Source organism: Lampetra planeri, chromosome 21, assembly GCF_965212315.1.
Source record: "Lampetra planeri chromosome 21, kcLamPlan1.2.h2, whole genome shotgun sequence".
Lineage (NCBI taxonomy): Eukaryota > Metazoa > Chordata > Hyperoartia > Petromyzontiformes > Petromyzontidae > Lampetra > Lampetra planeri.
The window spans coordinates 3,044,355-3,059,547 of NC_136127.1; the positions used below are offsets into that span (position 1 = coordinate 3,044,355).

The 15,193-nt window shown below is 49.8% G+C and overlaps 1 protein-coding gene across 1 annotated transcript in view; it reads left to right on the forward strand.

The window, feature by feature from the left end:
• The window catches only part of LOC144724779 (uncharacterized), a 146,952-nt gene that overhangs the window by 112,452 nt on the left and 19,307 nt on the right, over positions 1-15,193 (forward strand). The window contains exons 11-14 of the mRNA XM_078604166.1: positions 2,411-2,592; positions 8,973-9,100; positions 11,520-11,667; positions 13,491-14,461. Of these exons, the coding sequence (XP_078460292.1) occupies positions 2,411-2,592; positions 8,973-9,100; positions 11,520-11,667; positions 13,491-14,461 (1,429 nt within the window). The remainder of the gene's footprint in view (positions 1-2,410; positions 2,593-8,972; positions 9,101-11,519; positions 11,668-13,490; positions 14,462-15,193) is intronic.

Genomic DNA, 15,193 nt, shown 5'->3' on the forward strand with positions numbered 1-15,193 from the left:
AGGTGCCTGTGCCTGACACCATCGCAATCATTGAAGACTTGGTTCATCAAGGACTAAATGCTGGGGTACCCCCCCTGGTGAGACACTGCTTAACCAATACATACTTCACCTGGAATGGAACCTTCTACAAGCAAATTGAGGGCACCCCAATGGGCTCCCCCCTATCTCCGGTTGTAGCCAACATCTTCATGGAGAAATTTGAGACGGACGCCATCCAGACTGCCACTCTACGCCCGACCTTATGGAAGAGATACGTAGACGACACTTTTGTCATCTGGCCACATGGCCGGCCTGCTCTAGACCAATTTCTCGACCACATCAATTCCATACACCCAGCCATCAGATTCACCATGGAAGTCGAAAATGATGGCAAGCTACCCTTTTTGGATGTCCTAATCAAAAGGAGACCTGATGGTTCAATGAGCCACTCTGTCTACAGGAAAGCCACCCACACGGATGCTTATCTAAAACCGGATTCCCACCACCATCCATCCCAGAAGAATTCCCTCATCAAGACTCTATATCATAGAGCCCAATGCATCTCCGACCATGAACACATTTCCAGTGAACTCAAACACGTACGCCAAGCTCTTAAAGCTAATGGTTACTCCGACTACACAATCCGCAAAGCCATCACTCCAACCATCAAGAAAGATCCTGTTGAGGAGCCTTTCAAGACCATCACCTTACCCTACATTGCTGGGGTCACAAAAAAGATCTCCAAAATCCTGATTAAACACAAGATCCAGGTCCGATTCAACACAGTACATAAAATCCGTGATCTGGTACCGTCTGTAAAAGATGTGATTCCAGACATACAGTACCCTGGCGTCTACAAACTAAGTTGCCTCTGTGGTAGCAGTTACATTGGGGAAACCAAACGACACGTCTCAGACCGCATTCGTGAACATAAAGCTGATCTAAAACACGGTAGGACAAACACCTCAGCCGTGGCAGACCACTGTTACAACTCAGTGGGCTCACATGACATTGACTTCTCCAAGACGGAGGTTCTCTGCAAGCCATCTGGCTATCATGAGAGATTCGTTCATGAGGCGATCCACATATACAAACACAGAGACAATTTTAACCGAGAAGATGGATTCAGGCTTAGCAATCATTGGAAGGACGTAATAAACCATTTCGATACACATTAGGGTGAGTTAAATAATACATAGTGTTATATTAAAATGTATAAAGTATAGGGTGGTTTACAGCAATACAGTATATAATTTAATGTTGGGTTTATCTATGGCAGTATATAGTACTGTATATGCTAAGAGAATAAAGTTTAGATGGAAGTATATTATATACTTCTTACGACGTAGAATTGTAATTTATTATTTGTTGTTAGTAACTCAGCTTATTGTAGAGTATAGTAAGTATCAGTTTATATTTTAGTTTTTTTTTTTATGTAGTTTTCACTTTGGTTTTCTACGTGGTTGTTTGGCAAATGCAGCTACATATCACTAACATTCCTTTCCTTTATTAACGCTGTTCCTTGCGCCCCCCCGTGGTGCTGTTGATCCTGCATAATGCATGGGCATAATGCGACTTTGAAACCCCTCCGCCCACCTCCTATGCATTGCCCATTGGTATGCTAAATTCCTCTTCATATGCACATTCTTTTGTTAAGGCGCTCCTCCTCGCTACACCTATATAAGCTCCTAGCTTGATAATGTTCTCATTCTTCGCCTGAGGACGGCTGCTTGCGTTGTGGCCGAAACGTCGTGAGAATTGTTTTATTATGTTTTATTTTTTTATTATTTTATTACTTCCCTTCTACGTGACTTTACCGAAAGAACCAAGAAGATTTTAAAGCTCGCCTCTTCTCCATTGCCCATCATCTTCCTCTTCCCTCCCCCCGCCCCTCCACTTCTTCCCATCCCTCCCTTACTCTTTCCTAAGCCCCAACTGCCCACCCTCTGTCGCGGTCACCCATTCCTCATCGCTTGCAAGCCTCCTGCCATCTCAATAGTATATTTGCGAGAACCGTTTTTTTTATGTTATTCACCTTCATCAAAGGTATTAAATACAATCAATCAAGTGCCACTAACAATTACAGCAACAGTTGAGCACGTAGGCTTTTACAATCAATATTATTCGTAATAAAATTCTGTCAAAATCGCCCGATGATGCTGGCTGTAATTGCCAGCGAAACGTCACCGTACTCAAATTGTAAATGTGAATTTACTCTCCAACGCATCGGTGTGCTGAAGTGTTAACTAATTGGCACGTTTTGTTTACGTGACAAACCTTACCAGTTGGCTGCGTTGGGTGGTGGTGGGATAACGACACATTTATATTTACGCGATCTAACCCAAAAATAACCGTTCAGTATGAATAACAGCAGCGGCAGCAGCGGCATGACGGCGTGGCGTCCTCTCTCTGTGTCTCCCTCGTGATGCAGCTGAGCCAGCGGGCGGCGTGGCAGGCCACGGTGGCTTCCGTGCGGCAGGAGATCGCGGGCCGCCTGGCGGGCGAGGCGGCGCGGGCCGCACGGGATGAGCCCGCGCGCAGGCTGCGTGCGCAGGCCGAGGAGGGGCGGCAGGCGTACGTGGAGAGGCAGCGTGCGGCACAGCACCGCCTCAGGTAGGGCCGGCCCGGGGGAATCCCGGGGTGCCGGGTTCGTAACAAAGATCCCCCCCCCCCCCCCTCCTGTATGGCCTGTAACAGAGACTGTTGGGGCAAGTGCTGTTAGCGGGTAGCACCTATGAAGGCCAACACAGCGCGTGAGGTGGGTGGGTGGCCAACACCACATCCGGCGGTGATGTTGACTAATCGTCACCAGCTACTCATTTGAGGCTGAGTACCTGCTGGGAGGCCCAGGACCGCTTCAGATGATCGTCACCGGCGATGGCCGTGAGTGGGAATCGAATTCGGGTTTGCCGGGTTTCTTAGCGCAGCGCGCTGACCGCGACGCCACCGATCGACAAACAACCACCAACCACCACCTCGCTACCAGCTACCCGCCGCCATGTCCCGCATTCGCTGCACAGTAGAGACACGCAGCCACCTCGGGGATCTGCCCTCACGATATCACCCCGCCCCCCGTGCTCATGGATCTCGTGGAGACCACTCCACGGGGGCGAGGAGATGTTATCTCCCTCGCCTGGTATGCAGGAGGGTTGCGGGTTCGATCCCAACCCTGATGTTGCCTCTATATCCGAGTTTGCACGTTCTCTCCGTGGTGGTCGTGTGGACTTTTCAACGGGTCCTCCGGTTTTCCCATCCACATTTAGGAACGTGCGTTTAGATTACTTGGCTGCTGCTATAAAAACAAATCCCACGTGAGATGTGATGATTATCGGCCGCTTCGATGAGCCATCATCTGTGGGCAGGTCGCCGCTAAAATCATCTAACAGCTCTGTGGGCTTTACTTGGTGAATAAAGTAGTTTCGTTTTACGTTTAAGAAGTTCCCACTAACCTGCCCTCCCCCCCATCCTGCAAACGTGTCTCACGATTGGCACGTTTGGCTACTTACGACCCGAAAGAAGTTCTGCATGCATACAAGCGCAGCAGTTTTTCCGAATCACATCCACCGCACTCAGCTGCCACATTCTCCTCCGGACAGCTGCATTGCTTACCCGGTCTTGCCATGCAAATCCTCGGCATCTGCCTCGGGCACCTGTGCTTAACTGCCAATGACTTCTGTTCAATCTGCATACATTCCCTCCTCTCTGCCATCTCTTGTCACTGCCAATAAACGACTGTACTTCGTCTTGGCTTTAGGCTTGGGTATTACCGCTGCACATGCATGCATCCACTCCACTACTGGATAAGAAACCTCCTCATGCCATGCGGGTGGTGGAGGCTACGTGACCATACTTCACCACGTTCGCTCAGCGCAGGGTTGGTGAAGGCGGGACGCATAGACGTACAGTGAAACGAGGGATTTAGCTTCACCACGTAGCCTCTCAGCAGCCCCGTAGCACCTGTTGTGCACGATGGTCACCCACGCAGGGCCCAAGGCTGCTTGGCTACCGAGATCTAAAGAAAGCGGGCACATTCCAGGTGGGTGGGTCATAGGCGATGCATATATTTACGCTATATTGTGATGGGTTTTTTTTTATTACGCATGTAACCCCGCTCCCTCTACTCCCTGAAGTTCCTCTTCCCTCGCCTTCCGCTTCCCACTCGGTGGGGCAGCAGCGAGCCCAATGTCCCCCTCCTCTAAACTCGGGGCCACAGCGTTCGGGAATTCTGTCTCGTGGAATTTCTGTACCCCCCACAAACGCCACGGTTTGTGCTCTGTACCGGGCTCCAACTGAAAACTAATCGTGAGGAAAAAAATACAGCGTTGGCATGCTCAGCAGTAAGGTTTAACTATGACAATTGGTTCAGTGATTTGATCTTTTAATTAAAATAGGAGAGCGCTATTTTTGCCATGCACGTGTTACGCGCTGGGAATGAAACTGTGAGCGCTTGTCGGTCGTGCGCGCTGATACAGCGGTGCGATCAAATGACGAAAAGGCCGCTCGCGTTACCCCCATCGTGTTGCAAAAGGATTGCCATCCAATTACAGTGACATCATTGGATTAGGGAAATTAAACCGCTGTAATGAGCGCGACAGCCCGTTTTTGGCGAGTGTCGTCTCTCCGTGCAGCTGTTTTATTTGGCCACACTTTGCCCTCGTCAAGATGGGCCAAGCTGCAGGTGTATTTGGGTGCCGCGATGGCGAGATGTTTACTACCTCACTTGGTATACAGGAGGTCGTGGGTTCGATCCCGACCCTGATGCCTGAAGTATATTTGGAGTTTGCATGTCTCTCTCGTCCTGTGTTGGGATGGATTTTTCTCCGAATTCTCCGGGCTTTTCCCCTCCACATTTAGAATCAACATGCAATTTAGACTATTTCGCTGCTATCAATTTCCTCGTGATAAGCCACTTTGTTGAGCTGTCGTTATTGATTGCCAGGTCACTTCTGAAAAAGAGCTACATAGCTCAATGGGCCTTACCTGTTGAAACAAAAATAGTGTTAGTGTTTAACGATAGTTATTCATCACTGAGCTCTTGGGCAATAACCCTTTGATGAATTTTCCCTTTTTTTTCTATCTGTCTGAAAAGTCCCCAACAGCAAAACAAAGATGACACTCGAATTTAAGTCGCGTCGGATCATCTCTGCGAGAGGCACCGTGCCCTGTCCCTACAGGCGCACAGACAGAGTTGATGCCTTGACGCTTTCAACATCAGTTGGAAAAACATTTAAAATGAGGCAAAAACTTTCAAAGAAACGTGTTGTAGAATCGTGACAGTCAATTGGAGGATGAGGAATTGTTACATGCCTACTCGTTCACTGAGCGGTTACTGGCCCCCAGACAAAAGGCGTGTGGATTACATAGTTTCTCCACATGCTCAATTGAGCATTGGGCAGTGCACATCATCCCCCATCGGCAGCAACTTCCACGTTCCAATTACCGGGCGTGGTCTCTTCATTGACCAGCCGCTGTTGACTCGTCGATGGACGACGGGCCGAGCCGATGCCATCACCGCGATTTGGACTCTCTCGTTGGTGAGATTCATCCGGCGGCTCGCGCCCTAAACTCATCACGCCCAGTTTAAAATACCCGGTTCACCATAGTGGAGCTGCCCCAATGCTGGTGACCAATTCCCACAATAATAATATTTATTTATCTTTAACCGGAAGTGCCTGCCACAGAAAATAGGTGTAGTTGGGCCAGTCGCCCATTTGCCGTACTGTCTGCCATAGCTACCAGGCGTGTAATGACACATCGATTCATCTATTCAATTTTATTGTTTAATTGTCCTCTAAGCCGACTGATACACGCGTCGGCTTGTGATGCGGGGATCCATTGTTCATGATACTTGATCATTATTGGTAATAATGTGCAATTGTTACATTCAGGCTAATGGAGTGAGCGAAACTGTACACGCCCTTGCCGTCATAAACAGCAAATATAATGCCAGTAAAATATAAACTTGACTCGAATTTAGGGTCTCCACACCTTTTCCACTGCAGACCATACAGCACCATGTTTCTCAGACGGCTTAGGTCTGTAATAGCTGTAAAGGTCACTGGGATAAAGTGAAAAAAAGAATACCGGCACCAGATCTCTACAATACCAGCACAAATGAATTTCCTGCCACCTGAACACCGATGCCAATTCCCAGACTGCTGGCATCCCTTACCCTGCACCGTAACATTTCCTCACGTCGCTGGTGGGAGTGGCAGCTTACATGACTAAGAGGACCCAACAGCACATCTTGTGGGAGTCACAAAACAAAGACAAAGTCGCCCCGTATAGCCTTAACAGAATTTTGGGGAAAGTGCTGTTAGCGAGCACCTGTCAAGGCCGGCACGGTGCACGAGGGGGTGATTTGCCAGCACCACGCCCGGCCCCCTTTGTCTCCTGAATTATGATGATGTTTACACACCACAACAGATACTCATTTGAGGCTGAGTAAACCTAGGAGAAGCCCAGGAACGGCTAAAACAATCGTCACACAAAACATTAGCAGCCGTCATTCTCCACCAAGTGGCGGTGATGTCACCATGGCGCTTGTGCCAGGCTAGGTGCACTTTGAGGCCACTTCAAACACACACACTCGTGAAATGTGGCCAATCTACTAACTTCACCTGCAAAGCAATGGGTCACACCCAGCCGTTTAAAACAAAATGATGGCACTCTGCATTATAAGGGCACCCTCATTATACACACATTTCTTGCCACAAATGAACCACAATTCTTAGCTGATCTTGTCAGGGAGCATAAACCATCACGTGAACTCTGGTCATCATCGCAGCAGCGGCTCTTTTTGTTTCGCCATCTAACAAAGACGGTCACCGCATCGCGCGCTTTCAGATGCGCTTCTGCGGCCGTCTGGAACGCTCTTCCTTCCGATATTAGGAAGCCACTGGGAGCTATTCACTTTTAAATCTAGATTGAAAACTCAGTTTTCTCGAACTGCTTTTGTGTTTCAGTATGTTGTCCCCCTCCCCCGCACCTCCGATTAGCACAGTTGGCTACATATGGTGCGAAACAAGTTCAACATACACACACACATATGGGCCCCCCCAACCCCATCCATTGCCAATCCCCTCCTCCTCCCACTCCCACCGCTAGAAAGCTTTTAAGTCCCACACCCGTTCCCGATTATTTCAGAGTTCCAGATAATTCCGAAGTTCAACATACACCAATACTCGCCATTCGCCACGGCACCTGTGCCAGGCCAGGTGCACTTTGAGGCCGCGTGAAGTGTTGAAGGCTCGCTGGCAGAAGGTCACGGGACAGACCCAGCAGGTGCCTTGGCTTGGCTGACTGAGATGACTGTTAGATGCACCAGCTGTACCCCTCTACTGTGCCAACTTGCTGAATTTTCTCTGCACACATACACACACACATACATAAAAACGCACATACATACGTACACATTTTCAATGTCCACGTGTTACATGGGCTGGCTTCAGCGGCGGCCGGTGTTGGCACCGAGCCAGGGTGGCTACGATGGGACACGCCTCCTTGGCTGCTCTTGATCCTTTAGTTGAAGTGGCACGACCGACGAACGAGCCCACGGAATTCGATTCTTTGGGAGTAACCCCCCCCCCCCCCCCTTTTTCCGGTATATCAAGAAGATGATAAAAAAATAGGCTTTACCCTTTCCGGCAAGAATGCATGAGGTGTTAAGATGTTCAAACGCCCAAACGTTGCCATGTATTACCACAAGCAAGTGAACCTTATGGCGGGATCCCGGGGTCCCGAATAAATGGAAGTCAAAATCGTAATTAATTTATTTTTGGCGACCCCGTCCCACCGCGCACATAAACGCCGCGACCCACCTGGCCCGGATCATTCTGTTGTCATGTCACGTCCAAGCGCAGCAGCGAGGACGAATGCGCAGAAGAGCTGAACAAGCGAGTGCACTCCATGCTCGAGTATGGGCAGAATCACAAGTCTTACCCAAAGCTGCTCAAACTGTCGACACGACTTAAGTCCTTTATTTATCATAATGGGATGCATAATACGGTGAAACTGCTCTCTTAGCTTCATTATTATTTGTGACCTACCAATGTCTGCAGGCAGGATCAATCGATGACAATCCTATTACCTGCAGATATTTAACAGATGAGATGCGTTGTGCACCGTTAATTCTTCCTGTTTGATAATACTTCTCTTGTCCGTATGCATTTGTGCAGATAGTTTTTTTTTGCGGTTAAGCCATAGTCCCCACATACCGCTCGTATCAATGCGGATAAGAGGAGCGGTGACCCACTACTCTGTAGAGTAACATTGGTATAAACACGCTTGTTACAATATGAACAGCGCATTTAAAACACGCACTATTTTAAGTACTGTTTACAAAGTGTGTTCACAAATCCACACTGAGAAACACGATGATTGACCAAGGGGTCTAAATTATTTTGTCGATAGTGTACTTACAAAGAGGTACTGCAGGTAAGTAGTTTTCAATTTTAAAGGCATAGTTTAACAAGACAACACTTGCCACCATCCTTCAAACCCATTACTCAAGAAAAGCAAAGTTTTAGTTTACATTTTAATATAATGTTTATGCGAGAGCCAGGGGCTTATGGGACTCCAGGCTCCTGCCATAAGGCTCATGTGTTGGTTAATGCAGACGTGTAACGCCTTGTGATAAGTGCCTATTTGGTGTTTGAACATCTTTCATGACAGGTCAACTCGTCGGCGCTGCAGGGGCGGCACGATGCATTGTTGGTTTGTGGGTCAGGCCACCGGATGATTCTGACCAAACTTTCTTGTCGGCATGAGCTCTCCGCCACCCGAAGCAGCCAAACAAAATTGATCGCCGCGACGCACTTATCGACGCGACGATTATCGTCCCAGCTCGCCCTGGTCGGGCCGCACAAACGACGCAGACTAATCGCGGTGCTACTCTCACCCCCCCCTCTGCCCCCTCTGCCGCTCCCACCTCCCGCACCCCTCCACTTCCCGCCCCCTACACCCTCCGCCGCCGCCCGCCGTGACCGCGACAGCGAGCTGGAGGAGGCCATGGAGACGCTGCGCTCGAGGGCGTCCCTGCCGGGAGTCGTCTCGCTGGCGGACGTGGACGAGGGGGGCGAGCTGCTGCGCCAGCTCGAGGAGGAGACGTCCGCGCTGCAGGGTGAGGCGCCGGCTCGCTTGGCCGCGTGCGGCGCGGAGGGAGTTGGGGGTGTGCGTGCACGACAACCGTGGAGGCGGTGGGGGGTTGGTGGATCGTCGCCACTCACGTCGTGCAACTGTCTTGCTCTGCGCGTCGGGGAGGTGCCCCCCCCCCCTTGTACCCTCGCTCGCCAGCGGAAGGCAGTACAGCCGCTGCGAACTTCCAGCTGTTCCAGATTTGAAGCTTTCGTGACTGCAAGGATTCATACTCTTAGTTTTTTCGGTAAAGTCACGTAGGTTGTTACAGCAAATCTGGCTGTGACTGTCCCACCTGATGACGGAGACTTGAGTTGCCTCCGAAACGTCGTGAATTTTATTATTTGATTTTTATTAATTTTTATTTCATTTTTTACCTACGTGACTTTACCGAAAAAACTAAGAGTATGAATCCCAGCTGTTCCGTCCGTGTGGGATTGAGTGTTGCCACCTCGCACAGTTTTCTCTCTTCACGCCGATTTCCTCCCACGTGTATGAACACTCGTTGGCCGAAAACATATCGATATGTAAAGGACCGCAGAGCTTGGGCGATTGTTGGCACCGGCTCGCCGCCTTTGGCAGTCGTCAGCGGCTCCTCGCGCCTCCGTGTCGTCGATCCGTCTCTCCGAGAGCGAGCGGATACTGTGCGGCGTGTTACAGGTTGGAATTATCGTGATTATAACGAACAGCGGGGAAAGATAATTATTATAATTGTAAATTAAAAGCCGGGGAAAACACGTTTGGACGGTTTGTCAAGGGGGAGCAACATGGAATGGCGTGACCTGGAAACAGGTTGTTAACCCATGTACATTTATATGATAATTTCATTTTATAGAGCGTCATTTGTGCAATTGCATCTCACAACGCTGCACATCAATTAGCCGGTCCCTTACACAAACAATACAAAAACAAAACCCCCACTTACTTAGCAAATCAAATACTAAAAGTTGAAAACATTCGAAAAAAAACTTTTCCTTATGACGACCGCTTGTGTTGCGATCAAAAATCGTAGTTTTAGTTTTTTGTTGTTATTTTCTTTGAACCTATCTATGTGACTTTACTGAAAGACCCAAGGAATCTACATCATGAGGCCTCCTTTGCCAGTACCAAAATGTAAGAATAGGTTTTTCCCCTTTTTTCTGGCAACAAAACTGAAACCTTTTTACGAGGAATCATGTCTGCATAAACCACAATACTTGTGGTCACAAAGCAAACAAAAAACATACTCTGATAATATATGCATTGTCATTGAAACTGATTAGTCTACACCGGAGACAGCTTTCTTTTGAGCCTCGTCTCAAACGGTGTTCTGGCAAAGGAGATCCCATAATGTAGATGCTCACCCCGAGCTCTCATTACTCTGATAGGGCAATCTCTTTGAGCTGTACGCCTTTTGGCGTCCTCTGGTCTAATACCGTTTGAGACGAGACTCAAAAGAAAGCTGTCTCTGGTGTAGACCAATCAGTTTCAAGGACAATGCCAATATATTATCAGAGTATGTTTTTTGTTTGCATTCTGACCACAAGTATTGTGGTTAATGCAGACGTGATTTATCGTAAAAAGGTTTCAGTTTTGTTGCCAGAAAAAAGGGGAAAGAATTTGAATACTTAAACAACTAGAAAAAAATGCCAATAACAAGAAAGTGATCATCACAGAGACAATACATTAAAAGAAATAAACCCGTTCGGTCTCCATGAACCCCAGACCACGATCCCAACATTTAGCCGTTTATAGGGGAACCTTCCCAAGAGGGGTGCTGGTGTGGCCAAAACGTTACGAGGCGAGTTGGACCATAATATAAACGCCTATTTTTCCAGCGTATGCCTGGATATATCTTCAGAGAAAAAACGATGTTCCCTTCATTGGCCCACTGTGCAGTTCACTTTTGATGGGGGGGTGGGGGGTTATCTCTCCACAGATGGCCGCCGACAGTGACCTTAATAATTCAACTTCTTTAAATCGAATTATATTCAACAATGAGACTGTGAGGGTTGGTCGGAGCTTTTTTTCCAGAATGCTCTTCAGTTGCCTCTGATGTGGTAACCGTTCTGGCATTAATTTTCTGTTCAGCTCACGGTGTACCCATTCTCTATGTTCACCCTTCCTCCTGACCCCTCTCTCCATCCAACCGAACCACACCCTCACCCCCAATCTCTTTGCTCTCCTGCACTCCCGTTCCCTGTTTCCTGTCCCCCCAACTCCCCCGTCTCTCCCGTTCCCCACGTCTCTCCCATTCCCCATGTCTCTCCCATTGTCCCCATCTCTTCTGTGCCCCCATATCTCCTGTCTCTCCCATTCCCCACGTCTTTCCCATCCCCCCCTTCTCTCTCACCACTCCCGTTCCCCACGTCACTCCCGTCTCTCTCCCATTGACACCATCTCTTCCGTTCTCCCCGGCACCGCAGGGCAGTTCCCGACGATGCAGTCGCGCATGCAAGGGCTCCTGCGCGTCGAGGTGGAAGCCATGAAGTTCCTCAAGGACGAGCCGCACAAGCTGGACGAGCTGCACAGGGGCTGCCGCAACCTCGCGTCCACCCTTGTTCTCCTGCGCAGGTGAAGTCCCTCCCCCACCACCCCCACCCACCCCTTCCCCACCCACCCCCCCTCCCTCACCACCCCCACCCCCCCCTCCTCCCACACCACCCCACCGCATCCGTCATATAGAGGAGCTGGTTCCCGTCGTAGGCACATGGAATTTTCGCAAAGCCGCCTCCTTAAAATGCAAAGCTTGTTTTTGCACGTAACGCCATATCAGTGTGTTTTTATTTCCTCATTTAGCTTGAGCTGCCAAAAAAATCTGCCAAGGTCGGGCGCGTGGCCGGGTGGTTTTGCCGTGGCATAACGGGTGTTATAGGTTACCGGGGCTACGTTGTTGTGGGGAGTGCAGCGCAATCTATTGTTAGTACAGTGCAGTAGGGTGGCCACTCGATTTGTATGCAGAAAAGGAAAGGTTCAGTTTCTTAGGATCACACCAATCCTCTTAAGTTTGTTAGTCTCGGTGTAGAACTCAACCGCTTCTATTCCCCTTCATATTTACAGGTTGCTCAGCGTCCCCTGCTCCTCTTCTCTGCATCTGTGCCGACACTACGCTTGATAAATCAGAGTTGTATGGTGCATTGATGTATAATTTAATTCATATTCAGCGACTTACCATTTTCTCTATATTACACTATAGATGACCGATGTATGAAATTATTGTGCATTGTGATTATAGTGCACTGCTGCTGCTATTGTTAATCCGGCTGTTATGGATTGGCTTATGCAGCTAGCGAAGGATGCTAGGTTTAGCGATGTGTGTTGTGTGTGTCGCTATTGTAAACTTTTAATCACATTTTTTTTGAAAAAACTGTTACGTTGTTTATATAGCATTGTTTTAGTAAGTTTTAGAGGGGCTTGGTTTGGCCCGATTTTTTATATTTAGTATAGATTTATACTTAAAATTTTGATCTGTATCGTATTATGATTGTTATTGGGATCAAACATCGAAAGGAAATTTTTTGCACTTTTTGTACGCAGCATGGTGGTGCTTTTTTCTGTAGGATTTCATTGTTGATGTATGCGATATTAAGATTTGTGTACAATGAATTTTAGGTGTATCTTGTAATTGTATTGTTTGTTGCGGTTGAACCCAAATCAAGAGCCGAATGGCTCACAGGGTAAATCCTAATAAATGAAACTGAAACTCCGACTGGAACATCTGTGAGATAAAGAGCTTCATGGCTCATCGGATTCCTCCTGCAGTCTCAATAAAGATTCTGATTCGATGGCTGCGCTGCACCCACAAAATTTTGACCGATCGTCGTTTAAAACTGGCAGTTGGTTCAGGTTAACAGCAAAATAAATGCAACCAGGAGGGTGTGACCTTGACATTCACAAACTTGAAATTTCAAAATAAAGGGGTTTTTATGGGTTAGATCGCGTAAATATAAATGTGTCGTTAAACCCACCACCAACACCAACCGACGCAGCCAAATTAGTAAGGTTTGTCACGTAAACAAAACGTGCCAATTAGTTACTACTTCAGCACTCCCGATTGGTTGTGTGTTGGGGAGTGAAACCCACAGCATTTTTCTATTCGAGTACTGTGACGTTCTCGCTGGTCATTACAACCAGCTTCCTCGGGCGGTTTGCCAGCATTGTGAAGGAAGCCTTCCTGCTTCCGTGGCACCCTTACTGCACAGTGCACATCTACGCTCTCTTCGCCAACTACCCCCCCCCCCCAGCCAACGTGGTGAAGTACGGTCAAAACAGCCTCCACGACGCTCGTGACGTGGTGGGCGCCCTCGTCCGGTCGTCGATTAAAGAAGCCCGACTAATTGCACCGTCTCTCCTGCTGTTTTGTGTCCCCCCCCCCTCCCATCTGTAAACAATCGCAGGTCCATCGTCGAAGGAACCCCGGTAAACGAGCCAGAGAAGCCACCACCTGCTGTGCCTGAACCGGACCTCGATCCGGTTGTCCAGTGCGACGCGTACGTGCCACACTTTGCCAGCAGCCACCGGAGCGTGCTGTCGCAGCAGCAGCAGCAGGAGCTGGAGCAGCAGAAGCAGCTTCAACAGCAGCTGGAACAGCAGAAGCAGCTGCAGATTCAGCAGCAGCAGAAGCTGCTTCAACAGCAGCAGGAACAGCAGAAGCAGCTGCAACAGCAGCAGGAACAGCAGAATCAGCTTCTGCAGCAGCAGAGGCTGCTTCATCAGCAGCAGGAACAGCAGCAGCAGCTTCAGCAGCAGCAGAAGCTGATTCAACAACAGCAGGAACAGCAGAAGCTGCAGCTTCAGCAACAGCAAGCGGAACAGCAGAAGCAGCTGCAGCTTCAGCAGAAGCAGCAGCAGGAACTTGAGAAGAAGCTGCAGCAGCAGCAGCAGCAAGCGGTGACATCAACAATGGAAGTTACGACGCTTGCGGATGTCGTTGTCCAGAACAGAACTGTGCACGTCACGAGAACGGAGGTGAACGGGTCAGAGGAGGTCACACGTACGGAGGTCAGGAGGTCAGAGGTCACGCCGAGCGGGGCCTCCGGGGCGGAGGATGGCGTGGGGAGCGAGGCACCGCTGGCTGCCGCGGGCGGCCCCGAACGCGCCGACAGGGCGGAGGTGGAAACGATCACGGTGTTCCTCGCGCAAGTGTCCGACGTTCCGGAGCGCGGGCTTGAAGCGGAGGAGGAGCCCCCGGCAACCGTGCGGGCGGCCCCCGCGGGCGCGAGCGAGCGCGACGACAATGGAGCGGCGGAAGCCGGCGCCGCCGCTGTCGGTGAGGGGAAGCCGGAGAAGAGGGACACCGGCAATCGGCGCGTGAGCTTCGCCAAAGATCTCGACGCGCCGTCGCGCGAGACCAGCGGCAAGACGACCGGTGAGAAAACCGCCCCCGCGCCGATCGATCGCCGCTGAGTCGTGTGTATGTAGGTGTGTGTGTATGCGTGGAACATCTTCGCCGGTTGGAAACATTTAGGCCGGCCTGACTACGATCCATCCTGGGTTTAACCAGGCTGGATTGTGTGAGGAGCTCACAAATCCTTGAAAGATCTGGGTCAAATTCCCATCGGTGAGCTCCTCCGGCAGGCAAGGCTGCGTTGGCTGGGTCATGTAGCCCGCATGCCCAGCCCACCGCATGCCTAAAAGAGCATGGCATGGGCTACAGAAGAGATGGACTGCGCTACGAACCCGGCGACCCACCATCGAACCACCGTCGTTGTTCGATGGCGAGCTGAAAGCTGCTGCTGCGAGGACGACCGGAGTTTGCGTGATGGTTTGTGCTCCTTGATGAGATCAGCAAGCTAAAACGAGATCAGCAAGGAGTCACCAAGTTTGTGATATTAACGACGACGACGCTGCCGATGATGGTGTTAAATAACAATAGCCTGTTTATTTGGGACCACAAGTGAACATATTAAAAGGGCGGTGGTGGCTACGCTGCACGTGCGCTGTAGCCCAGCGCTGTGGAGGCAGCGAGGTTTGGTGGATCGCCGGACGAATGTTGTGAAACTCCCCACCCTCGGCAATCCGCTGCTGGATGACAGGCTCCTTGCGCCGTATCAGAGCCGGTGGTTGTCTGACCATACTTCACCACGCTGGTCAGTGGGTG